The sequence below is a fragment of the Triturus cristatus genome, chromosome 3_2 (genome assembly GCF_964204655.1).
Source record: "Triturus cristatus chromosome 3_2, aTriCri1.1, whole genome shotgun sequence".
NCBI classification, from domain to species: domain Eukaryota; kingdom Metazoa; phylum Chordata; class Amphibia; order Caudata; family Salamandridae; genus Triturus; species Triturus cristatus.
The window spans coordinates 1,125,840,939-1,125,868,724 of record NC_140584.1 but is presented as its reverse complement, the minus strand read 5'-3'; the positions used below and the strand labels follow the sequence as shown (position 1 = coordinate 1,125,868,724).

Genomic DNA, 27,786 nt, shown 5'->3' with positions numbered 1-27,786 from the left:
TCCTCCCGAGCAGCCATGTACCACGTGGTCACCCAGACCTTCTCAGGCAACCTCAACATTTCCAGGTGCAAATTGAGTTCCACTTCTTTCCAGGGTTTGGGCTTCAAGTTATTCTCTAGCAAATAATCCACATGCATGCAGGGCTGACAGCTACCTTAAGAGAACCTGAAATCCCCCTTAACTCCAAGGGAACCAGAGCCAACGGGTAGTGGCATTCACAGTTGTTTGCTACTGCATCCTGGTGAAATATATCGAGTATCCCCTGCTCTTAGGACACCAGATGACACCAAACAGTAGCCATGCTGGCTCCTGTGTCTCTCAGAGCTTCCACCCTCTGCACTTTGATTGTGACCCACTGCATATACTTGGAAGTATTGGCAGGCATGTGGGTGTTAGGTGCAATCTCTCCATCATCCAGGGGCACTTAGGTAACCTCACCTGTCCCCCTATGCTGACTAGCGCCCTCTCTTTCCAAAGTGCTACAATGGTTAACCACTGGGACTGCTCTGCCCTCTTGAAACACCTGCAATCTCTCTTGATGTGCCCATACTGGTAGCACTCGTAGCCCATAGTAAATAGTACTTTTGTCCACAAAACCTTTGTTTTGGTGGCCAGGTTGGGAATGGGACCCTTTCCCGTATGAACTATTTTGAGGGCCTGATGGACTCTTTTTTGTTTTTATCCCCCCTCTCTTTCTTCTGGTGGGAATCTTTATCACACTTTTGGAAGTCCCCCCCAGATGCCTTCTTGGACAGCCTGGTGCTGACCGAGATAGCTGCCTCCTCTGCAAGGTTCCTGGGATCCGTCAGCTTACTATCCACCATGTGCTGGTGAAGATCTGTTAAACAATTATTGAGCAAGTGCTGCCTCAGAATAAGGCTGTAGAGCCCGTCATGACCATTTACTTTGCTGCCCCTCACCCAGCCATTCAGTGCCTTACTGGAGTAATCTTAGAAGCCTACCAAAGACTGGTTGATGAGCTTGTGTCTGTCCTTGAATCCCTAGTGGTACTTCTGAGGGGTCACCCCCAAAGTTTGAAACAAAGATGGCTTTCATGGAGGCATGCTTGGTATGGTCATCGACCGCTAGTGTGAGTAATGTATCTCTCCCTGCTGTAGCCATATACTTCCACAAGCCTCCCCCCTCTACCCTTCAGCGCTCCCCTGGGATATTGTGCACACTCAGAGCTATATGATATGTAGCCAGCCGTTTGTCAATATCTCCCACCAAATAATTGGGCCCACGGTCCTTTGGTATGCAGACCTTGTCAGCTTTAGACACCACAGATAAGCTTCCACCATTGCTGCTGGATTCTGTGGTTTGTTTAGCTTTTACCTCAAGTTCTTTCAGGCTCCTCTAACGCTCAAGCAGCAGTTTCTTTTCTGCCAAAGCTCTCTCAGAATTCTTTTCGTCTGTCTTAAGCATGGAAATTTGGGGCCTGAACTCCCTTTCTGCTTTCCTGTCTGCCAGCTTCTCTGGGGACATGTTTCTAAAAGACACTCTGTTCCGTGCTTGCACACTAGACAGACTCTCCTAGTTAGTAGAGGTGCTCCCTACAATGTGAGTTCCTGCTCGGGGTGCACAGCCAGGTCATACTCCATTCCCAAATCAAGGTCCCCCTCATCAGGATCCTCCACATTAGGACTCTCATCCTCAGAACCATCAGGCTGGGAGTCTGTCCTAGTGCCCTCCTTAGAGGCAGGTATGGCAATCTGAAGATCCAGGTTTGTGCCCTTCTTTCTTGTATGTTGTCCCCTCTCCATACAAAGTCTCTGCAGCTCAGCCAAGCTGAGGTTATCCAAATTGAGCCTCTCCACTTTCAAGGGATGAGACAAAGAGGTAAAGAACTAAGGGGCACATGCATCATTGCAGGAAATTGCAATTCCAGAATTGCGATTATTAAGGAATCGTAATTATGGAATCGCAATTGCCTATGCATGTAGGTTTCGCAAAAGTATTAGTGATTCCTACATATTCCTTTATTGCGAATTGCAAACTGCGATTTGCAATTAAGGAATAGCTTTCCACTCATGATTATGGGCGTAAAGGCCCATAGGAATGAATCGGAATTCCATGTGCAATTTGCGAGTACCAAATAGGTACACGCAAATTGCGCATGCAATTTCAAGGGTGCAAGGTTGCCAAAAAGACACCCTGATGCACCCCTGAAATTGCCATGTGACCACATGTTGCGCACACACATGCCCCAAGGATTATGTGTGTGTGTAACAGGGAACTTTGAAAACTTTAGTGCATTTTTCAAAGTTTTTGCAAATTACCATCAACTTTAAATTGATGGTAATTTGCGATCCCTAATTGCAAAATCGCAATTTAAAATTGTATCATGCATTGCATTTAGGGAATCGTAATTTGTGATTCCCTAAATGCATTCCCCATTCAAGTAATCGCAAATTTTGTGTTTACTTAAATTGCGAATTTGCATTTGGGTTGATACATCCCAAATGCAAAAATACCGGTCGCAAAGGGGCAGATTCTGCCCCTTTGCGACCGGTATTTAGAATGATGCATGTACCCCCAAAATTTTAAAATGAAAGGAAAAATAGCCAATCAGTAAACTAGGGGGAATTGAAAAAGGCTGGAATTGATCTCGAAGAATTTCTATGGGATGGTAGTGTAACACAAAATTACTGTATGGCACTGCACAAACACAAGTCTAAATCTTCACAGCTGATCACCAGTGTAAGTAGTGTGGTTACTGGTTGAGGCAGTGAAATCATTGCTAGGGCGAAGTCACAGGCAAATCCTAAATTAACCTATGCTCAACCCTCAGGTAGCTTAGCACAGAGCAGTCAAGCTCAACTCAGAGGCAATATGTAAAGTATTTGTGCAACACTGCTAGCAGAAATAAAATGAAAACACACCCCAAAATTATCCCATAGCAGATTATAAAAGTGGGGGCACATGCATCATTCTAAATACGGGTGCAAAGGAGCAGATTTGCAAAATCTGTCGCTTTGCAACCGGTATTTTTGCATTTGGGATGCATCAACCCAAATGCAAATTCACAATTTAAGTAAACAAAAAATTGCGATTCCATTAACTCCTCCTCCTTTTACCAAACTCACGCTTCAGACAGATTAAACCTCCGCCACCGTTTTCACCATTTCGGATAACTCCGTTCCGAACACCTGTAAGTGTCTGGGTGCCTGAGTGCGTGCTCTCTTCATACTTCGCAATATAAACCTGGATTAGGAAAATGAGGGCACATTTTACACAATAATATTTGAAAAACTCAGACCGCCACCACTGCCGCTGCCTGCCACCCATACGGAGGGAGAGGACTACGCCTCCCATACTGCCCTGCTGGTCGTCGTGCCCAGAGGCGCATAAAGAGCAGCGCGGCTCCCGCTTCGCGGGAACTGCCACCACTGCGGCTGCCTGCCACCCATATGGAGAGAGAGGACTATGCCTCCCATACTGCCCTGCTGGTCGTCGCGCCCGGAGGCACATAAAGAGCAGCGCAGCTCCCGCTTCGCGGGAACCGCCACCACTGCCGCTGCCGCTGCCTGCCACCCATACGGAGGGAGAGGACTACGCTTCCCGTACTGCCCTGTTGGTCGTCACGCCCGGAGGCGCATAAAGAGCAGCGCGGCTCCCGCTTCGCGGGAACCGCCACCACTGCCGCTGCCTGCCACCCATACAGAGGGAGAGGACTACGCTTCCCATACTGCCCTGCTGGTCGTCGCACCCAGAGGCGCATAAAGAGCAGCGCGGCTCCCGCTTCACGGGAACTGCCACCACTGCCGCTGCCTGCCACCCATACGGAGGGAGAGAACTACGCTTCCCATACTGCCCTGCTGGTCGTCGCGCCCGGAGGCGCATAAAGAGCAGCGTGGCTCCCGCAACACGGGACGCGCGCGGGTGCGTGCCGGGCAAAGGGCAGGCCGTCTGTGGCCGTCCGAGGCTGAGGGAGGCTGGGCTGGGCCCCATTATTTGACCTCAGCAGAGGCTGCTATTTTTGACCTGTCCCTCCACCCACGGACATCTGGTGCTAAGGTACTGTGAAGCCGCTTATTGCTTATTGCATCTGCCATAGATAGGTGGCCACACAATTGTGTAATTGGGCAACTACATCCTGTGTTGTAAAATGAGCAAATTGAAAGGTGTAGCCGGGACCCTGGAAGCATTTATTGTAAGGACTGAGTCACTTTTATCTCATGAAATCCACCTGACTGAAAGAAGGTTGTCTCTGGACCCTGCCATGCTACAATCTCATTTGTCGCTGGGTGGTTCTGCTAATGTCAATACAACTTGTCCAAAAACACCAAACACATCACCAAATATATCTACAGCAAGACCTGTCCCTGTTTCCTCTAACCTATCCTTACCATTTGAAGATTCCCATAATGTGCCCATTTTAGATGCACCCTGTATTAATACTAGGGGTAATGCCGCTAAGGCACAAAGGAACACTAAATTAAGCGGTCAATCTATTGACCCCTTCGCTGCTAGGCCTTTTCCCCTCCTGTGCTAAGCCTTTTTTGGGCTATTTGGGGTAGTGCGCGCTTAGGCCCCTGTAACTTTTTGACCACATTAGGTATCCATGCCAAATTTACGTCCTTTTCTTCCAACAACATGAGGATTCTAAAGATACCCAGGGTTTGTGGATTCTCCTAGAGGGTTCCCAGAAATTAGTCAAAATACAGCAAAATTTTGTTTTTTTTATGAAAAACGTGGAAAAGTGGCTGCAAATGAAAGCGTATGGGTTTTTCGATGTAAATGATATCAAACAATGGGTTTGTGGGGATGAAATCACCATTTCTCCAGCTTTTTGGGAAAGATAGATTTTTGTCAGAAAGCCAACATTTTTTACACAGTTTTGACATTTTACTGGGACATACCCTATTTTTGCTATTTTTTGTGCTTTCAACCTCCTTTCAGATAATGGTAGAAATGGGTAGAAAAGCAATAATGGATCCTGGAAAGCTATACATTTTTAAAAAGAAGACAACATTTTGAATTCAGCAAGGGGTCATTTGTGTAGATCCATCAAGGTTTCTTTATAGAAACTAACAGTTAAATATAGGAACAATTAAAAATTAGTTGAAAAAAGCAACCTTTTGTGTCAACGTTTTCACCTGTAACTTCTTCTAATTATGACATCTCTTAGAAAGCAATGTACCGTTACATCTGCTGGACCTTCCTGGTTGTGGGGATATATAGGACTTGTAGGTTCACCAAGAGCCCAACAAACCCAGAGTAAGAAACTGAGCAGCATTTTGTAATGTTTTTTTTTTTAGTTCCGGGTATATAGCAATTATAGAGTGAAAATGTATACATGGAAAAATTGGTATGAAAGACACCTATGTATTTCTGAAATAGGAACAAATTACAGAGTTTAGAAACAGTGCATATTTGCACATTTTCGAAATTGGGAATACTCATACTTGCATGACAATTATTGGTCATTTTTCAAAATGACTTTTTTTTTACACAATGTCTTTCATTTGGAAGGGAGAAATGCATCAAAAATCAATAGGTAATAACAGTTGCTTTACAAATCTGAACTACCCTAAGTCTCCCGATAAAAATGGTACCTCACTTGTGTGGGTAGGCATAGTGCCCACGACAGGAAGTGGCTCAAAACCTAAGGTGAACACACCACATTTTCACACTGAAGATTTACACATTTTTTGCGAAGAGTCTTGCTGTAGTTTTTGAACCCTAGCTCTACCGGCACCTAGGGAAACCTAGCAAACCTATACATTTTTTAAAACTAGACACCCAGGGAAATCCAGGATGGGGTGACTTGAGTGCCTCCCACCATGGTCTGTTACCCAGAATCCCTTGCAAACGTAAAAAATTGACAAAAAAACCCAAATTTTCCCCACATTTCTGTGATGGAAAGTTCCGGAATCTGCGTGGATCCACAAATTTCCACCCACCCCGCGTTCCCCAAAGTCCTAAGAGAAAAATGGTACCTCACTTGTGCGGGTCGGCCTAGTGCCTGCGACAGGAAACGGCGCAAAACGCAACGTGGTCACACCTCAATTTTGCAGTGAAAAATGACCCTTTTTTGGCAAAGTGACTAGCTGTAGTTTTTGAACCCTAGCCCTGCCGGCACCTAGGGAAACCTAGCAAACCTATACATTTTTGAAAACTAGACACCCAGGGGAATCCAGGATGGGGTGTCTTGAGTGCCTCCCACCATGGTCTGTTACCCAGAATCCCTTGCAAACGTATAAAATTGACAAAAAAAACACATTTTCCCCACATTTCTGTGATGGAAAGTTCTGGAATCTGCGTGGATCCCCAAATTTCCACCCACCCCGTGTTCCCCAAAGTCCTACGAGAAAAATGGTACCTCACTTGTGCGGATCGGCCTAGTGCCTGTGACAGGAAACGGCGCAAAACGCAACGTGGTCACACCTCAATTTTGCAGTGAAAAATGACCCTTTTTTGGCAAAGTGACTAGCTGTAGTTTTTGAACCCTAGCCCTGCCGGTACCTAGGGAAACCTAGCAAACCTATACATTTTTGAAAACTAGACACCCAGGGGAATCCAGGATGGGGTGACTTGAGTGCCTCCCACCATGGTCTGTTACCCAGATTCCCTTGCAAACGTAAAAAATTGACAAAAAAAACCACATTTTCCCCACATTTCTGTGATGGAAAGTTCCGGAATCTGCATGGATCCACAAATTTCCACCCACCCCGCGTTCCCCAAAGTCCTATGAGAAAAATGGTACCTCACTTGTGCGGGTCGGCCTAGTGCCCGCGACAGGAAACGGAGCAAAACGCAATGTGGTCACACCTCAATTTTGCAGTGAAAAATGACCCTTTTTTAGCAAAGTGTCTAGCTGTAGTTTTTGAACCCTAGCCCTGCCAGCATCTAGGAAAACCTAGCAAACCTATACATTTTTGAAAACTAGACACCCAGGGGAATCTAGGATGGGGTGACTTGAGTGCCTCCCACCATGGTCTGTTACCCAAAATCCCTTGCAAACATAAAAAATTGACAAAAAAACACATTTTCCCCACATTTCTGTGATGTAAAGTTCCGGAATCTGCGTGGATCCACAAATTTCCACCCACCCCGCGTTCCCCAAAGTCCTACAAGAAAAATGGTACCTCACTTGTGCGGGTCGGCCTAGTGCCCGCGACAGGAAACGGCGCAAAACGCAACGTGGTCACACCTCAATTTTGCAGTGGAAAATGACCCTTTTTTGGCAAAGTGACTAGCTGTAGTTTTTGAACCCTAGTTCTGCCGGCACATAGGGAAACCTACCAAACCCACGCATTTCTGAAAACTAGACACCTGGCGGCTTCCAGGGAGGTATGGCTTGCGTGGATCCTCCAACGTTTCCTTACGCAGAATCCCCCGCAAACCTCAATTTTAGCTGAAAAAATCCCTGTTTTCACACATTTTGGTGTTGGAAAGTTGTGGCATCACCAGGCTCACACAAATTTACCACCACCCAGCATTCCCCCTGGTCTCCCGGTAAAAATGGTGCCTCACTTGTGTGGGAGGCACAAGTACGCGCGGCAGGCAAGGGCCCAAAACTTAGTGAGGCGACATCAAAATGGCCTATCGCAAAACCACCTGGTTTTGCACGGGGGGTCACTTGAATTTTTGGCCCGGTGCTCGGCGGCCATCTAGGGAAACCTACCAAACCCATGCATTTCTGAAAACTTGACACCCGGCGGCTTCCAGGGAGGTATGGCTTGCGTGGATCTCCCAATGTTTCCTTACCCAGAATCCCCTGCAAACCTCAATTTTAGCTGAAAAAATCACTTTTTTTCACACATTTTGGTGTGGAAAAGTTGTGGCATCACCGGGCACTCACAAATTTACCACCACCCAGCGTTCCCCCAGGTCTCCCGGTAAAAATGGTGCCTCACTTGTGTGGGAGGCACAAGTCCCCGCGGCAGGCAAGGGCCCAAAACGTAGTGAGGCGACCTCAAAATGGCCTATCCCAAAACCACCTGGTTTTGCAAGGGGGGTCACTTGGGTTTTTGGCCCGGTGCTCGGCGGCCATCTAGGGAAACCTACCAAACCCATGCATTTCTGTCAAAACTAGATACCCGGCGGCTTCCAGGGAGGTATGGCTTGCGTGGATCCTCCAACGTTTCCTTACCCAGAATCCCCTGCAAACCTCAATTTTAGCTGAAAAAATCACTTTTTTCACACATTTTGGTGTGGGAAAGTTGTGGCATCACTGGGCTCACACAAATTTACCACCACCCAGCGTGCCCCCAGGTCTCCCGGTAAAAATGGTTCCTCACTTGTGTGGGAGGCCCAAGTACCCACGGCAGGCAAGGGCCCAAAACGTAGTGAGGCGACATCAAAATGGCCTATCGCAAAACCACCTGGTTTTGCAACGGGGGTCACTTGGGTTTTTGGCCCGAGGCTCGGCGGCCATCTAGGGAAACCTACCAAACCCATGCATTTCTGAAAACTAGACACCCGGAGGCTTCCAGGGAGGTATGGCTTGCGTGGATCACCCAATGTTTCCTTACCCAGAATCCCCTGCAAACCTCAATTTTAGCTGAAAAAATCACTTTTTTCACACATTTTGGTGTGGGAAAGTTGTGGCATCACCGGCCTCACACAAATTTACCACCACCCAGCATTCCCCCAGGTCTCCCGGTAAAAATGGTGCCTCACTTGTGTGGGAGGCCCAAGTACCCACGGCAGGCAAGGGCCCAAAACGTAGTGATGCGACATTTGGGATAGGCAATGTTGATGTCGCATCACTACGTTTTGGGCCCTTGCCTGCCGCGGGTACTTGTGCCACCCACACAAGTGAGGCACCATTTTTACCGGGAGACCTGGGGGAACGCCGGGTGGTGGTAAATTTGTGAGTGCCCGGTGATGCCACAACTTTCCCACACCAAAATGTGTGAAAAAAGTGATGTTTTCAGCTAAAATTGAGGTTTGCAGGGGATTCTGGGTAAGGAAACGTTGGGGGATCCACGCAAGCCATACCTCCCTGGAAGCCGCCGGGTGTCTAGTTTTCAGAAATGCATGGGTTTGGTAGGTTTCCCTAGATGACCGCCGAGCCCCGGGCCAAAAACCCAAGTGACCCCCCTTGCAAAACCAGGTGGTTTTGCGATAGGCCATTTTGATGTCGCCTCACTACGTTTTGGGCCCTTGCCTGCCGCGGGTACTTGGGCCTCCCACACAAGTGAGGCACCATTTTTACCGGGAGACCTGAGGGAACACTGGGTGGTGGTAAATTTGTGTGAGCCCGGTGATGCCACAACTTTCCCACACCAAAATGTGTGAAAAAAGTGATTTTTTTAAGCTAAAATTGAGGTTTGCAGGGGATTCTGGGTAAGGAAATGTTGGGGGATCCACGCAAGCCATACCTCCCTGGAAGCCGCCAGGTGTCTAGTTTTCAGAAATGCATGGGTTTGGTAGGTTTCCCTAGATGGCCGCCGAGCCCCGGGCCAAAAACCCAAGTGACCCCCCTTGCAAAACCAGGTGGTTTTGCGATAGGCCATTTTGATGTCGCCTCACTACGTTTTGGGCCCTTGCCTGCCGCGGGTACTTGGGCCTCCCACACAAGTGAGGCACCATTTTTACCGGGAGACCTGGGGGAACACTGGGTGGTGGTAAATTTGTGTGAGCCCGGTGATGCCACAACTTTCCCACACCAAAATGTGTGAAAAAAGTGATTTTTTCAGCTAAAATTGAGGTTTGCAGGGGATTCTGGGTAAAGAAACGTTGGGGGATCCACGCAAGCCATACCTCCCTGGAAGCCCCCGGGTGTCTAGTTTTCAGAAATGTGTGGGTGTGGTAGGTTTCTGTATGTGATGGCTGCGCTAGGGCCCTATATCCACAGGTAGGCATATTGCTAAAAACAACTCTGTGCCTAGTTGACTTTCTGCCACCCGGGGGGGGCATCGGGGGGAGGGGAATGCCCCGATATGCCCCCAAGGGGGGCAGAAACACTGTGGCTATTTTTTGGGGGGGTGGGGGCATTGGTATGCCCATTCTGGGCAGCCCCCACCCCCACACATAAAAAAGCCAGCGTAATCGTTGGCGTCCAGTGGGCTTTTTGCCCCCCAAGGGGGGCAGATTGAGGAGCCGTTTGCAGCAAAGACCAAACCAAGATATGAAAATGTACAAGTACTTGTCAATTTCTGACTACCCACTGCAATAGAACTTAACTGTCACTTCCCAGGACCACAGGACATTAAAAATGATTTGTTAAAATTAACACATAAATCCAGGCTATCCATGTACTCGACAAAAGTCCATACTAGTCTACGCAGAGAGTTCGGAGTGCGGGCTATGAGAACCGCATCCTCTGCGTATAATAGTACAGGAAGAGTTTTACCATTAATCATGGGGACATCATGAGTCGAGGTTTTGAGCAAGTTGTTCAGCCCATTAATATAAATGATGAAAAGGAGAGGGGCCAAGACACATCCCTGTCTGACCCCCCTTCCTACCTTAATCATCCCCGAAAGCTGGCCACTCATGCCAATCCGCACCTGCGCCGGGAGGTCTTTATGGAGATGAGCTAAGAAATGTACCAGAGGTTCATCCAAACCATATGCCAAAAGAATTGCCCAGAGCTTAGACCTATTAACGAGGTCGAACGCTGAGGACAAGTCCATAAAGGCCATGTAAACCGGAGATTTCCGTGCTATGGTGTATTTCCCAATAACCAAGTTGAGATTGAGACATTGCTCATTGGTGCCCACCTTGCTACGGAAACCTAGCTGACAGTGCTCTAAGATGTTATTTTCCTCTGCCCAGGTTGAGATTTTATTGTACAGAACTCTTCCTAATATTTTTAAAGTATTGTCGATTAATGAGATCGGCCTATAATTACTAGGCTGAGACCGATCTCCTTTTTTAAAAATTGGGACTATAATACTCTTAGCCCATGTGTCCAGTAACGTGGCATGTGTTAGACTATTAAAAACATTTAAAAGTAATGGGGCCCAAAAGTCTGGTTTATATTTTATTAGATCAATTGGTAGCCCATCAGGGCCAGGTGCTTTATTCCCAATGCTCTGTTGGATGGCCTCTTCTATATCAGAGATAGTCAGCTCAATAGTAGTAAAAGGGCCATAATCATGTTGGACTGAGCATCTCGCTCACTCCAGGAGCAAGTTCTCAAAGGCCACCAATTCAATTCTTAAACTTCCCCGCTGTGTCAGCCATTTAAAAAAAATTTAAACTACAGTGTGTCCCTGTTGCGACCTACGGGGCTGAGATTTGGGGTACTGCAAACTGTCCCGGCATTCAGCAGGAAGAAAGTAGGTTTTGTAGGAAACTATTGGGTATCCCAATCTCTACCCCACAATACATCTGTCACAGAGAACTTAATCTTAATTATATATCGGATTTCATACGTGCCCGTCCTGCCCTTTTTTGGCTATCGATATGGAAGAACCAGGCTGCCTCCCTCACCAGAGAGATCATTAATTATTGTCTCTTGTGTGACAAAGAGATGGAAATCCCCTGGCTCAGTGGAGTATACCAAAGCCTGTGCAGCGTCAACAAAGGAATTATTTTCCTAAAACCAAACATAGCTGACACCGTGCCAAAAAAGGAGCTCAGAGATGCGCTTTATTCTTTATTCAATGAAGAAAGGACTGGCCTGGAATCTAAGAAATCTTCTGTTCTCAGATATATGTCCATTGAACAGGACTATCATTCCTTACCTATATATCGCACCCTAGACATGAGTCATTGGGAAATGAGCTTATTATTCCGCCTAAGAGCAGGAACTGTTAGATTTGCACTATGCTTCCGTCTTGGCTATCACCACAATCTCGACCATGTACCATGTCCTTGTGATGGGGTGAGTGGCCAATCAATTTTACACTTTTTATTTTTAAGTATTATATTAAATATATAAAGTGTTTTTTAAATCCATTTTTTTAAAAGAGAAGGCCAATCAGCCTGGATAATGCTTATACATGTTTAGTTTCCCTGGCTGACGAAGAGCTGATCCTTCGCACAAGCACTTTCCTACAAATTGCCATTAGAGTATGTAAGACCATGTCTGACCCTTGAGCCCCCATCTGACCGACTATCTTTGTACTATCGTTAGTTGGCATGTTGTTTTATTTACACAAAATTATTTATTTTCTACCAATGAAGTTCCTTTTAATATGTCATCAAATGTATTAACTGTTATAGCTATATTATCATAAATGCTTGATTATTGTGTATTGTCAATTTTCCATTTCTGCTATTTATATTTTTCATTAATATGTTGTGCTTTTATGGGTATTAAGCTACCCGAATAAAGTTTATTGAATTTGAAAAATGAAAGGGAAAATAGCCAATCAGTAAACTAGGGGGAATTGAAAAAGGCTCGAATTTATCTCGAAGAATTTCTATGGGATGGTAGTGTAACACAAAATTACTGTATGGCACTGCACAAACACAAATCTAAATCTTCACAGCTGATCACCAGTGTAAGTAGTGTGGTTACTGGTTGAGGCAGTGAAATCATTGCTAGGGCGAAGTCACAGGCAAATCCTAAATTAACCTATGCTCAACCCTCAGGTAGCTTAGCACAGAGCAGTCAAGCTCAACTCAGAGGCAATATGTAAAGTATTTGTGCAACACTGCAAGCAGAAATAAAATGAAAACACACCCCAAAATTATCCCATAGCAGATTAGAAAAATAGGGGCACATGCATCATTCTAAATACCGGTGCAAAGGAGCAGATTTGCAAAATCTGTCGCTTTGCAACCGGTATTTTTGCATTTGGGATGCATCAACCCAAATGCAAATTCACAATTTAAGTAAACAAAAAAATTGCGATTCCTTAAATTGCAAATGAATTTAGGGAATCGCAAATTGCGATTCCCTAAATGCAATGCATGATGCAATTTTAAAATGCGATTTCGCAATTAGGGATCGCAAATTACGATCAATTTAAAGTTGACGGTAATTTGAGAAAACTTTGAAAATGCACTAAAGTCCATTTTTCAGAGTTCCATGTTACACACAAACAGATACCCTTGGGGCATGTGTGCACAACATGTGGTCACTTGGCAATATCAGGGGTGCATCAGGGTGTCCTTTTGGCCCCCTTGCACCATTGTAATTGCATGTGCAATTTGCGAGTACCTCTTTAGCATGCGCAATTTTCAATTCGCAATTAAGGAATATATAGGAATTGTTAATATTTTAGTGAAACCTATATGCATAGGCAATTGCGATTCCATAATTGCGATTCCTTAATAATCGCAATTATGGAAACGCAATTGCCTACAATGATGCATGTACCCCATAGAGTATAATTAATAAACCCAAGCCACAATGACTCAAATCAAATCAGTAAAACCAGAGATGCAATTTTAAAGATTTCAATTAATGAAGATAGAGCCGAAAAGCACAAAGCAACAACTGTGGATATCTGGTCGTGCGATGGAGCGAAGGCTGGCTATGAGGACCAGTTAGGCTTACTGAACAAAAGCACCTTAAATACTGGTTTGCTGAGCATTGCAAGGTCCTGCGCCAAGTATGTGTCATGCAGCCAAGGCGATTCGTCAGTTTGGAGGAGTACCAGAGCAGTGGTGCGAGGTCTTGCTTCCTCATCGAGGCTGCCCAGATGAGAAATTTGCATGGGCCTGCATCCGAGAGGCATTGCACAATGGTGGTTTTGATGGGAGCTGTGAAGTTGATGTGGACTCCTTTGATTGCGACAATTCTCACAGCAGAGGTGATATGTCGGTTCTGCTCAGGGTTGCGCTGCTCAGCAGAGAAGATGCATCAGGGTCCAGAACAGGGATGCACCACTTGGCAGGGTAGAACACACAGATGGCAGAGTACATGTGCTGGGTTTAAGTTAGTTGGACCCTTCTGTCCCTGAGGGTCTAGTTAGGAGGCCAGCTAACTAACTCTTGGAGTCACTCTGGGGTCCTGGGTTCAACAGATGCAGGTACAGTCCAACTGCCACAGGCAAGAGGGCAGCAGGCAGCAGGTCAGCAGGGCAGCAGTCCATCAGAGCAGCAGTCCAGCAGAATGACAGCACAGCAGTCCTTCTTCCTGGCAGACTCTCCACAGTTCAAGAAGTGCACTGAAATGTTGGTGTCTAAGATTCAATATGTATACCTGGACCTTCCTTTGAAGTGGGATCAGCTTCTAGATGTTCCCCCTTGAAGTGCACATGCTTCCTGCCTTACCTGCCTTGGCTCCAGACTAAATACAGGGTGTTTGCAGTCCTTTGTGAGGAGGCTGGACACAGCCTATTGAAGTGTAAGTAGGGCTAGGCCCAGCTCCGCCCTCCCACCCTGCCAGTGATGGCCCATCCAGGCACACCTACGCTTTCTATTGCTTGTGGCTGTCTAGGAGGAATGTACAAAGCTCAACTGTCAGCTACAACCATACATGTGACCCAGAGACAGGCTACAGGAAAAAAAAATGGCTGATAGAGGAAAATGCGAACTTTCTACAAGTGGTATTTTCCAAAATGTAATTTAAAATCCAACCTCACCATAAGAGAGGAGTTTTCATTATAATTCCAAAGTCACCAAACATGAACTTGTTACTTGGTCCCATTTGGAAGTTACATCTTATTAAATGTAATAAGGTAACTCCAAGGTTATCCTATCAGAAAGGTAGGCCTTGAAGTAGCGAAAAATTAATTTAAGAGTTTTTTACAACCAGGACGTGTAAAACCTAAAACTGCATGTCCAGCCTTTTAAATGCACTGCCCCCTGCTCCCGGGGCTGTCCACGGCCTGCCCTAGGGGTGACTTATTTATATTAAAAAGAAAGGTTTGGCCTGACCAAAAGTATATTTTTCAAGATTGAAATGGCAGTTAAAAACTGGTCACACAGGCTGAAATAGCAGGCCTGAAACAAGTTTAAAGGACTACTTAAGTGGATGGCACAATCAGTTCTGAAAGCCCACTAATAGAATTTAATTTACAGGCCCTGGGTATATGGTATACAGTACTTTAGCCCTGGTTAGTATTGGTAAAATGCACAGTGTCCTAAAAGTCAACAAAAACAAGTCAGAAAACAGGAGGTTGAAGGCAAAATGTTTGGGGATGACCCTGCAGAGAGGGCGATGTCCAATAAGCATAAAAATACAAGTAAGGGGACAGGAGAGGGATCCCCTGCCCTCTAGGTGTGGTTGGAGAAGAATTGGCCAAAAACATATATTTTTAAATAAATACTGTACTGAATGTAATTAATAAATTAGTACTGTGGTCAAATCAAAATAAAACACTAGATTTTCATAAATTAGCCACCAGCGTGGCCCTGGGCCAGGGGTTTGACAAAATGTATTTGATATGGGAGGGGGGATGCGGCCCCCACTTGAGCTTTCTTGAGGTCGGAGGACCCCATCCCATGGTGTCAATAGGTTAATGAATGTGGAAAGGAGCATGCAGCCCCCTCCCGAGCTTTAGTTTGTGGCCAATAGTAGTAATGTGGGAAGGGGTCATAAGACCCCCCCGCCCTGTGCCTCTATGAGACCCCGGGAACCCAATGCCCAGGCCATTTGTATAATTAGCGGAGGCATGCACACCCTCCCCTTCCCATGCTGTAGATTGAGCTCAGGGACCCTATCAAAGCTGTGCCCGGGGACCTCATCCCCGAGGACTCTGATGATTCCTGCCCGGAAGGTGGAGATATATAAAAAAAAAGGAGTGCTTATAGACCACCGACTAAATGGTGAAGCAAAACTCTAGAGGATCAAGAAAATTCTACCTCTAATCCCAATAGACAGCAGAAAAACACTGATTATCTCTCTAGTCATGGCTAAATTGGACTACTGCTATAGGCTATATCTCGGAATGCCCGTGAAGCAGACTCATAGATTGCAGATGATGCAGAATGCTGTGGCTAGGCTTTTGCTGGCGATCCCTAACTTTCAATCTATAGGTAAGCACCTTAGGAGACTTCATTGGCTTCCAGTCAAGGGCTGCATCAAGTTCAAGGCCTTATGTGTTGCATATAAGGCACTCCACGACACCGGCCTCAGTTTTTGAGGCGGTCTTCAAACTGGTACTCCCCAAACAGAAGTCTTAGGTCTGAAGGGGCAAAATTGATGCTCTCTCAGAGATTCTGTAAGGATAACTGGGGCAGTAGAAGCTTTACTGTGGGAGCCACAAAACTTTGCAACGCCCTCCCCTTTTCCATCAGAAATCTTCCATCTCTTACATCCTTTCGTAAGGCCTTAAAGACTTGGCTATTTAATGAATAGTTCACCTACCTGCTTTCTGGACTATTAGCGCCAAGACTAAGGGTGTGCGTCGTGCTCCGCTTCGCCCACGGAGTGCACGTAGCGCTGCCTGCTTCGCTGTTTATGACGTAGGCGTGGCAGGCAGCACTACGCCCACGCCGCTGCAAAGCGGAGCTGCCCGCCGCCCGCCCACCCTCATTTTAAAATACTTTAAAGAATATAAAAAGTAAATAAAAGACCTTACCTGCAGTGCGGCGTCCCGGGGCTCCCTCTTCCTGCTTGCCGGTAACTTCTTCACACAATTAAGCATGCACGGAAGCCCGCGCATGCACATTTCTCACGAGAAATGCGCATGCGCGGACGCCCGTGCATGCGCATTTGTGTGAAGAAGTTACCGGCAAGCAAGAAGAGGGAGCCCCGGGACCTGCACTGCAGGTAAGGTCATTTTATTTACTTTTTACATTCTTTAAGGTATTTTAAAATGAGGGCGGGCGGGAGGCGGGCGGCGCATAGTGGGGCTACGCAGAGCGCGCGAGTGTGCGTAGATTTTGCCACACTACACGCTGCTCCACGTAGCCCCACTATGCCCACTACGCCCAGGGTTAGCCAAGACACAGTTGGGTATTTGTGTGCTGTATAAATCTTAATAACATAACATATCTTGCTTGCCCTCTCCCAGGAAGGAAACACATCTTTCCGGGCGGGAGCAGAGAACAAAAAAAAATGTAATGGAGGTAGTTAATGCCAGCACCACAATGAGTGCTGGCTAGGGTGCCAGCAGGGGCTTTGGGCACGCCCACAGACCCCAACAACAGGGGTGTTGAGGGTGCCCCAAGTGGGCACCCACTTGAAGAAAAAATAGCTGGATTCCGCTAGCACCAATTATGGGTGCTAGGGCATAGCCGGCCGGGGCAGTGAGATATGGGGCTTTCCGCATTACCCACAATGATTTTTAATGTGTGTGGGTGCCGGGGGTGGACCCACTTAAAAAAAAAGTCACCTCCCACCAGCAGCAATATAGTTTCTGGTGGGGAGCTGGCAGGACCTGTCTGCCCATCATTAAAAAAAATGTGTCAGTGCCTCAGGAGAGTTACTGTCTGTCTGTCGAGGGAGGCACTGAATAGGGTATGCTGGCAGTAGGCAGGGCCTTTATGCTCCCTGCATGGGTGTAGCCAACCTTTTATTTTCATGTTAATTTAAGGAACACATGACTCATTAGTTAGCCATGACACTAGGCAGAAGACAAAGATAAATTAGCTCTCTATGGTGCTTCAAACTGACTTCTTTGAAATAGACTCCATTAAAAAACACCTCATATTGGAAATGAGTTATTTAAAAAATGTATAGGGTTGTGAGCAAAAGAGAGAAGGGTTAGTTGGGAAGTGGTAGGGCCCTTTCAGTCAGTCAGTCAAAGAAGTCTTTATTATGATTATTCATCTTAAAATACATATATATACAGATAAGACAATATAGAATACCGCGACCAAGATTGGATATCACAGGTATATAATTTATGCACAACATACAATTCATTTAAAATTTTAAAAAGTTCGTAAAATTCCTTATAAAAAGATAAAATTAACAAATTACTGTAGTCCACCATTTCTTTCACGAATAGCCCAAGACCAGCTTAAAAATTTGGCTACCCCTATGATAATAATTTCATTATCTTCGATTTTCAGGAGCATTTAGCAATCATGGTTGAAGTTGTACCGAGAGATCTACTCAGGGGTTTGAGCCACATACTCCTAGCTAAATGATAAGCTGGACAAACATAAAGAAAGTGGCTTACATTTTCGATACAGTCAGGGCAGAAAGGACACCTGTCTCCCTTACCAGTTTTCCATTTGCTGGTGAATTTCCTAAGTGGGAGCGTTTCTACCCTAAACTGATGGTACAGCCTACGATCTCTAGGTTTGGTAATTAAGTCCCAATAAGTTTTGAGGAATGGTTCATCTTTAAAATCCCAAAAAGCTCTAGTCAGTGGGGAACCTACCAAGGTAGTGTGTCTCCTAGATTTTACTAAGCTCCAGTATGCTACTCTTAAATCTGATTTGGTTGGGAGAGCAGCCGCTTCCGGGGATACCCAAAAATCCCTCATTCCCATATCAATAAGAAGGATTTTGATAGTTTTTAGCCATAAGATCTTATTTGAGTGGTCCAACCCCCTTACTTCAAGTAAGGCCTTTGCGAAATGATGTAATTCAGGGGTAGACCACAGCCTTCTCCAGAAGAGCAACATTCTAAGCTGTGCAATGTCCTCAATGGGGTTGCAGCCAAGGTCGAACAGTAGAGGGATTCGTGGGGTCGATCGTGGAAGGCCCACAATTGATCTTAAAAATTTATTTTGGGCCAGCGCTAAATCAGACAAATTGCTACAACCCCAGATCTCAGCACCATATAAGATAGCAGGGACTATTTTCAAAGAATACAGCTTAATTGCTGGAGCCAATGGCTTAGTTTGGGAGAGCCTATGCTCCCTTAAAAGGGCTCCTGCTAACTGTGAATGTTTCAAGGCTAGAAGCTTCACCTGTGGAGTCCAGCTCAACTTTTCGCCCAGGGTAATGCCTAAATAAGTAAAAACGTTGGCCTGCTCCAGGGGTTTCCCACCCATAAAAACTTTTGCCGAAACGTCACCTGCCCCATGGAGTACCATAAATTTTGTTTTCTCCACATTAACCTCTAGCTCATGTTCGCTGCAAAAGGCCTCAAAGCGGGATAAGGCCCGCTGCAGACCCTGCAGTGTTTTAGATAAAATCAAGGTATCATTAGCGAACATGAGCAGAGGCACCCTTTGGCCAGCCAGCTTTGGAGCATCGGTGGGATAATTTTCAAAATACTGCACAACCCCGTTTATAAACAATGAAAACAATGTTGGGGCCAGGACGCACCCCTGGCGGACTCCTTTCTCCACTTTGAATCTTTCGGTGACCTCTCCTGGGTTCCCCCAATGAACCTGAGCGTAATTAGAGCTGTGGAGCTTGATCACGAAGTCTACTAATTCCTTGGGCATCCCTAGCCTTAATAAGACATCCCAAAGTTTGGATCTGGGGACAAGGTCAAATGCGGATTTTAAATCCACAAATGCTGCGAAAATAAGCCCCTTACCCAAAAGGACCTCCTTCCAATAAAGTAAAACAAACTTAAAGACCTGGTCCAGTGTTCCCATGTGAGCCCGAAACCCTACTTGGAGATTAGATAATATGTTTTTTTCGTCCATCCAACTATGGATTCTTCCAAGGATGACACGGGCAGTGATTTTTTGCAGCGCATCGATAAGACTGATTGGCCTATAATTGCCCGGTGCAGAACGATCCCCCTTTTTTAAAAATCGGGATAATTTCTGCACCGGACCAGGAATTGGGGAATGGGGTTCCCCCTGCCAATGAGTTCATCAGATTCGTTATATATGGGACCCAGAGGTCACCATCCTGCCTGAATAAATCCGCTGGGATACAGTCAGGACCGGGTGCTTTACCACTCGGAATTTTCTTCAGGACCACCTCAACCTCCTTGGTACTAAACCTTAGCGCAACGTCTATAGATATGGGTGGGACAAAGGACTCCCGCTCTGAGCCCTGCTGGTATTGGGCTTTGAAGTGGGCAACCCAGTGGTGTGGGTCCACGTTGTTATTGGGGACAACCGACCTATGTCCGATCCCCCACTTTATTAAATCCCAAAAATGGGTCATATTCCTGCCTTTGCAGGCTTCCAGCAAGTCCTTCCACCGTTCCTCGTCCCACTCTCTTTTTGCCTGCTTTAGGGTGGATTTATACAAGATCTGGGCCTGTTTAATTGAGGGGTGAATCCTAGATTTAATAGCGGTCAGAAGGGCTTTATGAGTGGACCTACAAAGCTCATTGTACCAGGAAATAGGTTCAAATTTTTGGTTAGCCCTCATAGGCTTTGAGTTGATAAAATAGGACTTCAGCCTACTAGTGAGCTCCATATGGATCAATGGCAATTTAACATTGAGGATCTCCTGTGAGCTACACTCATTTATTTCTCCTAGTGCTCTTGCGACCAAGGCCCTGATTTCTAGGACCTTTGTCTCATCGAGTGCCATCTTGGCCTATTTGACCCGTCTGAAGTCATTACCCGATGTTAACGGGGCACAACAACTTGCTGTATTCCCAACGGCCGTGGGGTTGAAGCCCTGGATATCCAAAGTGAGAACCAGAGGGTTGTGGTCGCTTTCGGTACGAGTTTGTACTACCATATCTATCACAGTGTGCCAGATTCCCACGCTTACCAAAATGTGATCGATCCTACTTTTGGTACGACCGTTATCAAAAGTCGCTGCACCCAGGACATTGGACTTGGTCCTGCCATTTGCCGCTCTAAGGCCTCATTCCAAACACAGCCCTTTTACCTGGAGCGCTACCTCAGTCCATTTATTTATGGGTTGCAGGTTCAGCTGAGGTACGCCCCAGAAGGCGTCCTCCTCCTCACTCAGTCTACCATCATTGCTATCCAGGGGTTCAAAGCAGGTATTAAAATCCCCCATAATGATCAGGTTATTATTGAAGGGGCCTTCAGCTAAAAAGGTCTCAAGTGCTGTAATGACCTGTGAGCTCTTGCCACCCACTTGGCCCCTGGCATATATATTGAGCAAAAATAAATTGGGACCACTCTGAAATCTAACTTTGATTGCCAAAATATCCGGGTTTTCGAGGGGAATCACATTAACTGTGACCCCCTTGGTTTGCCTAACCCAGAAAGTCAAACCCCCCACCGGTCTCCCCCTATGTCCCCTGATTGCAGGTTTCGAAAAGTTTAGATAGCCTACATGGAAGATGTTCTCCACTGCCCATGTCTCTTGGAATGCCCAGATGTCGACTTCATTGATTAGTAATAACCAGTCTGCTAGGCCAGCCTTGGATTCCAGCCCAGCGATATTCCAAGAAGCAATAGCCATGGGTTTCCTCAAACCTGGATCAATCGGGCACCCAACGGGGGTTGATGACTCTGCTAGAGGGCTACCTGGATTCATTATGGACGAGGTGGGAGTCTTAATTTGAGTATCCGACTCCAGAGAATTGGCTCGGTGGGCTGCGGCAAGCTCTACAATAATTCCAATCCCACCTCCCGCAAAATACCCTGAACCACCCGACCTCTGTCAATCAATATCTTATAAAGAAGACAGGGCCTCAAAGCGATTGTTAAGCTCAATTCGGGGGTCTGGTCTATGGTCAGCTCCCTTATAAAATCGGACACCCCTATGTCTCGTTGCCACATCCTGTTTGTAAAAGTAACCTAACGGTAAAATGCTGATGGACAACCAATCATTAGGGGCATTGGCAGCAATCTCAAGTATGTGGCTGACCAATCCTGGCGACCTAAAGCTTAGAACCACGCAATCCCCTGCTAAGATTTTATCAGAGTGGCCAACCCAGTCAATCCGTCTAACCATTTTGAAGTCCATGTACAGCCTATCCCCGATGCCAGTCTTTTTGTTTAAATAATGTAGGGCCTTGTTTCTAAGAGACGACCAGTGCTCTTGTGAGTCCACTGGTAAGGGGGGAACGTTTGCCAAGATAATGGTGTAGGGAGTCGCTTGGGGGGGCAGGTGAAGAAAGGGATACTTCGTGTGATCACCTAAGTTATTATTAGCAACCTGCCCACGAAGGCTCTTGGGGGCCAAAGGTGTTTGATTGGGAAATACCTCTACGTTGGATCTTTCTGTTGGCATGACGTTCCTTACTTCCCCCACTTTCCTTGCCACATCCACCAATTTTTTAGAACGTGTTGTGGCACCAGTGTGTTCGATGCAAATGCCGTCTACCGTGACCAAAGGGGCCCCTGCTGTAGCTTGCATAGGGGGCTGTGTCATGGACTCTAGGGTTACTCGATCAAAAGCCTCCTCCATCTTAGCTAACCTTTGGTCAACCATATCCAGGCGTTTATAAAACGGCTCGAGAATGATTGCTAGATTTTCCTCCAGTAGGTTAATAAAATCCCTTTTGGTCAAAGAGCAACTTATAACAGGAGGGTCACTAGGGTGATTGTCTTTGGTTGAAAGGTTAGAGACACCACAAACAGGAGCCTCAATCGGGACTTTAGCAGGAATGGATTTGTTTTTAGTTGTACTGCGCCCCTTCTTTATTTTATTCTGTGGATCCTTAACAGATCTTCCCACCGCTTTCATCCCCCTAGTCTTAACCCTAACGGGACTAGCCAGACTACTCTGAGTAACAGAGGTGGAGGGATGCTCAGTGGACGTGGGAACTAGGCTGAGGGTAGAGGTCCGGGGCTGATCGGTAAAATCGGTAGCTTTGGGTGACGGACTAGGGGCATATAATGGGACAGCAGGTAAAACCCCCCCCTAACAACCTAGGGTCCAAAGAAAGTCTCCGCTCGGTAGCCTCAATTTCATGGACTAGCAGGGATTCGGCTCTTATTAGGAAAGCATCCAAAGTACCCACCACCTTATCCCCAGTTTTCCATTTGGACATTTTGGGTATTGTGCAGGAATACAGCCAGCGAGTTTGGCAACAGCTCGGGATCCGTGTCCAACTCACCAAAGGTTCACGGGAGCTGTAGTCTCCCCCAACTGCGGCCGAGGATCTTGTTTGGCGGCGGGGGAGACACACAGCGTTTGGCAGCCCGACAACAATGCCCCGCACTGGACCCTGGACCCGGGAGGCTCTGGTAGATCTTGTATGCAGTCAATTTCACAAAAAGTGTCCCACCGCTCCGCCGAGGGAGGCGGTGCTTTTGAAGCGCCTCCGGGTGCGCTATTGGCCGGAAGTAGGCTGGGGCGCAAAGGTTCAAGGGAGCTGTAGTCTCCCCCAACTGCGGCCGAGGATCTTGTTTGGCGGCGGGGGAGACACACAGCGTTTGGCAGCCCGACAACAATGCCCTGCACTGGACCCTGGACCCGGGAGGCTCTGGTAGATCTTGTATGCAGTCAATTTCACAAAAAGTGTCCCACCGCTCCGCCGAGGGAGGCGGTGCTTTTGAAGCGCCTCCGGGCGCGCTATTGGCCGGAAGTAGGCTGGGGCGCAAAGGTTCACGGGAGCTGTAGTCTCCCCCAACTGCGGCCGAGGATCTTGTTTGGCGGTGGGGGAGACACACAGCGTTTGGCAGCCCGACAACAATGCCCCGCACTGGACCCTGGACCCGGGAGGCTCTGGTATATCTTGTATGCAGTCAATTTCACAAAAAGTGTCCCACCGCTCCGCCGAGGAAGGCGGTGGTTTTGAAGCGCCTCCGGGTGCGCTATTGCCCGGAAGTAGGCTGGGGCGCAAAGGTTCACGGGAGCTGTAGTCTCCCCCAACTACGGCCAAGGATTTTGTTTGGCCGCGGGGGAGACACACAGCGTTTGGCAGCCCGACAACAATGCCCCGCACTGGACCCTGGACCCGGGAGGCTCTGGTAGATCTTGTATGCAGTCAATTTCACAAAAAGTTAGCCATGACACTAGGCAGAAGACAAAGAGAAATTAGCTCTCTATGGTGCTTCAAACTGACTTCTTTGAAATAGACTCCATTAAAAAACACCTCATATTGGAAATGAGTTATTTAAAAAATGTATACGGTTGTGAGCAAAAGAGAGAAGGGTTAGTTGGGAAGTGGTAGGGCCCTTTCTCTCTCCCTCACATGAAAAAGGAGTTCATTTTTAAATTATCTCATGTATAATGTCTATAATATGTTTAGGTGGTTTTTCAAATTGGGTATGTATCAATTCACTGCAAACCACTCATCTGGTGGCTGTATACATGCTGCTCTAGTGACATTTGCATTGAAATAGGAATATTTTTATTTTATTAACATACTTCTCATAATAATAAATGTTTATGAAGCAATGAAATACAACACTAATTCTCAAGTTGGTATGGTATAGTATGGTATGGAGAGGTAGCAAAATTAATTGTGAGTCATTTTGAGATCAGGGGGCCATCATGAAGTGAACAGCGCTGTGTATGCTGGCTGCATCTTCTAAATATATTTAGATTTAAGAAAAGTCCAAACATGTCTTAGCCACCTTTCGGATAGCACCCTGCAAATTTGGTTGGGCTGGCTGAGATCAACAGCTATTTGCCTGTGTTTCATCGCAATGGGACATAATCCCCCTATAGCCAACATTCAGTGTAGCTGAATCACCAGCCGCCTCTCAGGATACTATTAGACACCTCCCTAGCTGAGGCATGATAGAGTAATCTCACTTGAAACCAGCATCCTCCCTCTTCTTATCTCTTGCTGCTCTAAGTGGGTTTTTCTTAGAGGCAGAGGTTGTACAGATGCCTTTATCTCAAAGGCTGCAATTATCCTCTTCATTTGCCTCACTTGCCTGTGTCACTCACTTTTGAACTGAGGGCCTCATTTATGAAAAGTGATGCATCACTTGGGGGAAACAGCGATGCAGCACTTTTCATTGCACCTTCGTTGCTACACCATGGATGTGCCGTATTTACACTACGGCGCTCCATGTCACAAGGATTGACCAGATATGTCAGGATACCTGGCGTATCTGGTGACGCAGTAATGATGCATTGCAGTAGTGTGTCGTAAACTGACACAGCTCCAGCAATGGTGCCATTACACATGGGTGAGTCCCATGTTAAAGGCCCTGCATAACTCCTTATGCCTTCTTGAAGATTTACCATCTCGATCGCCCATCTCAAGCCCCGCCTTCGCAGGAAGTCTTTTGCAAGGTACTCACTGTTGATGATCCATTCGTGGGATGGGAGGAGGTACCAACAGTGCCAGTTTAAGTAGACAGGGTACTCCCATTGTTCAATGTACCCTCCGAGAGTTCCAGCTCTTGTATCATAGGGAATTCCGTGGAGAATGTCCAGTTGTGACCGCTGTTTACCTGTCCAGTTCCACAGCTGTGTTCCCTCTTTGAGGGAGCATAAGCTTAAATGCACCCTCTGGTGATTTCTCCTCAAGACTCTCTGCCACAGCATCTCCTGATATTAGCCTGGACTTTTTCTTAAAAATCCTTGCCCCGGGTCCGCCCTGGCCCAAAATACCTTCCTTACACTTTCCCCGTTCCTCCCTATAGGCCCATGGTCTAAGACTTTCGTGCATTGGGTTTCCCCGCCCCCCTACCAAACTAAAGTTCTGAACTAGATGAGAAAGAGTTGATCTCAATCTAAGCACTAGGAGTTCAGAATTGCAAAGTCTCGTAAAGTTTGCAGTCTAAGGATGAACTCTTTATTCTAAAATCTAGTGCCCTTATTTCCCTTCTGAGTAATCTTTCAGCCAATATCATATTATTTAAATGAATGATATTAAAAAAAGGCTTAACATTTGTCACAAAAACTGAAAAAAAAGAGGAATCAATTCTGTAGGATCTCATTAATAAGAGCATTTTACTATATTTAGAACAAGGAGGAATAGCCTACATACCTGTAATTCATCAGTGCAATCACAATACCAATGAGATACATCTGAAAGGAAAAGACACTCTGCGCGGCTCTCAAACAATACTCTTGCAAGGTTAAGCCGTTAACAGTAATTTCAACCTCTTTATATTTATCTTCCAGATTGTCACATCGAGAAATTAGTTTTTTATGCTCAGAAGTTAGAGCCAAGACTACAACCTGGCCCAAACACACCAAAGCTTGGCTCATGTTGGCCTCAGGAGTGGCAAAAAGGAACATTGTAGAGTTGTGGGGGGTTGCCGATCCCCCAAGAGTTGGGGCCTGGACGCAAGGCGTAGATTGTTGCCAGCAGTCAGAGAAAGTATTTTACCAAAGCAGAGGGTGCCTGAAAAAATGAGAAAAAATCTCTATCCCTTGGGAAAAATACAGAAGTTAAGCGTATGTAGCCGGAGGATTGTTAAAATAGATGCAGTCAGAGCCCCATGTCGTTGGGATCAGAAACAATAAGCCCTGCTTTGCCTACGCGTGTATTGCTCCCCTAGTAATTTTTGCCCTACTATACCCTGTATGTATACTGTATATGATGGTGTATTGAGCATTTGTTTAATAAACAGAATTTAAAATTAAAAAGTCTACAACCAGTCTTCAATAGAAAGTGAACTGATCTGCAAATCCATTTCGTTCATATAATTGTTTTGGCTACATATAAAGCTCTACTGCATTTCCTCAAAGGATTAGAAAAAAAGGGGAAAAGTTCAAAATAGCTGACAGTATTAAACTTGGCTATTTCTCCCAGTATCCAATAAAGTCCGAACATCAGTTTCTGTAAATTTAGATTCAATTTTGTAGTACCAAAATTAAATCAACTCGACCGTTTTCCACTATCAACTGCCCTCTAACAATGGTCCCTTCCATTAGTTCAGGAAAAGGCTACTGTCATCCTAATAACACTTTGGAAAACATGTCAATTAAATGTCACATAGCGGTTCGCTTTCATAGGTGGTAGATTTCCCAGATGTATGAGCAACATAATTATTTACAATGAGCACAGGGTGCATGTCTGGTTTGCCATCACTCTGCAGTACTCTTTATTTGGATACACAATGCATACATTTTGTGGACCTCATGTAGAATGTTACAGTCAAAAGGCCTCACTCAAATCACTTTCAGAGGAGCAACCGCTAAAACCTTTGAGATCATAGTATAACAATGTCAGTGATAATTCCGAGTAAAATAAAGCTGATTTTAATTCTAATGCTGTTCTCCTTTTACTTTTGTTTTTATAGAATGGATCCTTGATAAATAAAGGGACTGAACGATGCTTGGAGGTGGAAAATAGAGGAAACTCCGGCATTGATCTTGTGTTGCGCAACTGTACTGGTCAAAGGTGGACAATTAAAAATTTTATTAAGTGAAAAATAGTAGGACTAAAGAGCTGGAAGACATTTTGCTGTCAATCAATGAGGCGATTCTTTCCTGTCATTTGGTTTAATGAAGTGGGTTCTGAAGTGGAGCGAGAAGGAAACTGCTAAATGAACATTGGTTTCTTCATGGCTCTACAGCAGTCCTTCTAATCCTTAGACAATGTTGGGTTAAACAGCTGCCAAATATACTTCTTGACATCTTGCAATCATGACATAAGCATCAACAAGTTGTTTATGGAGATCCGAATAAATCAATGAGCTGTGTGGACACTTGGCTGAAGTAGGAAAAATGTTGGCATGGCTTGAAGCCTGTAGGAGGCAGTATTCTTTGCACTGCATCAACTATGACCACCTTCCCTGTTTCACTGACTCCCTTCTTCCTCATGCTTAGCATCCTTCCGTCTTGCTCATGTGGACACAAGGTCAGGGGCAGAACAGCTAAGAACTCACAACTGTGTTTAATCTTTCAGTAACAATAAAATTAATTGATCAATGGTGGGGCACTAATGCAAGCTCATGACTATGTTGTGAGGTGGTCTATCTACTGTATCTTGGTCAGCAACAAAGTTAACATTGAATGTCCAATGGATTTCAGTCATCTGGATTATTCTAGGATTCCCTCTACAATTCCTTTATCACTTCTCCAAAAACAAGCATTATCAAATTACAGCAATGCATTTAGTTTGTATCTGCAAAATTTGAAGCTGCTCATTCATTATGTCTGCATTGTGCATATCAATAGAAAATGTTGCTTTTTAGCTTATTTCACATGAAGAGTTATGTGGGTAAGGGTTTGTTCCCTACATGTTTACAATGGACCTAGAGAGCAGTGCAAGAGTTTTACAGTGTCTATTGGTTCTTGGGTAAAATGAGAGCCTTATTTTAGATGATAATA

At 45.8% G+C, this 27,786-nt stretch overlaps 1 protein-coding gene across 2 annotated transcripts in view; it reads left to right on the top strand.

Moving 5' to 3' along the window:
* Positions 1 to 27,384, top strand: part of LOC146859237 (polypeptide N-acetylgalactosaminyltransferase 17-like) — a 1,122,647-nt gene extending 1,095,263 nt beyond the window's left edge. For both annotated transcript variants that reach the window (XM_085649922.1, XM_085649923.1), the window contains one exon: positions 26,754 to 27,384. In XM_085649922.1, the coding sequence (XP_085506048.1) occupies positions 26,754 to 26,882 (129 nt within the window). In that variant the 3' untranslated portion in view covers positions 26,883 to 27,384. The remainder of the gene's footprint in view (positions 1 to 26,753) is intronic.
* Positions 27,385 to 27,786: the final 402 nt, after the last annotated feature.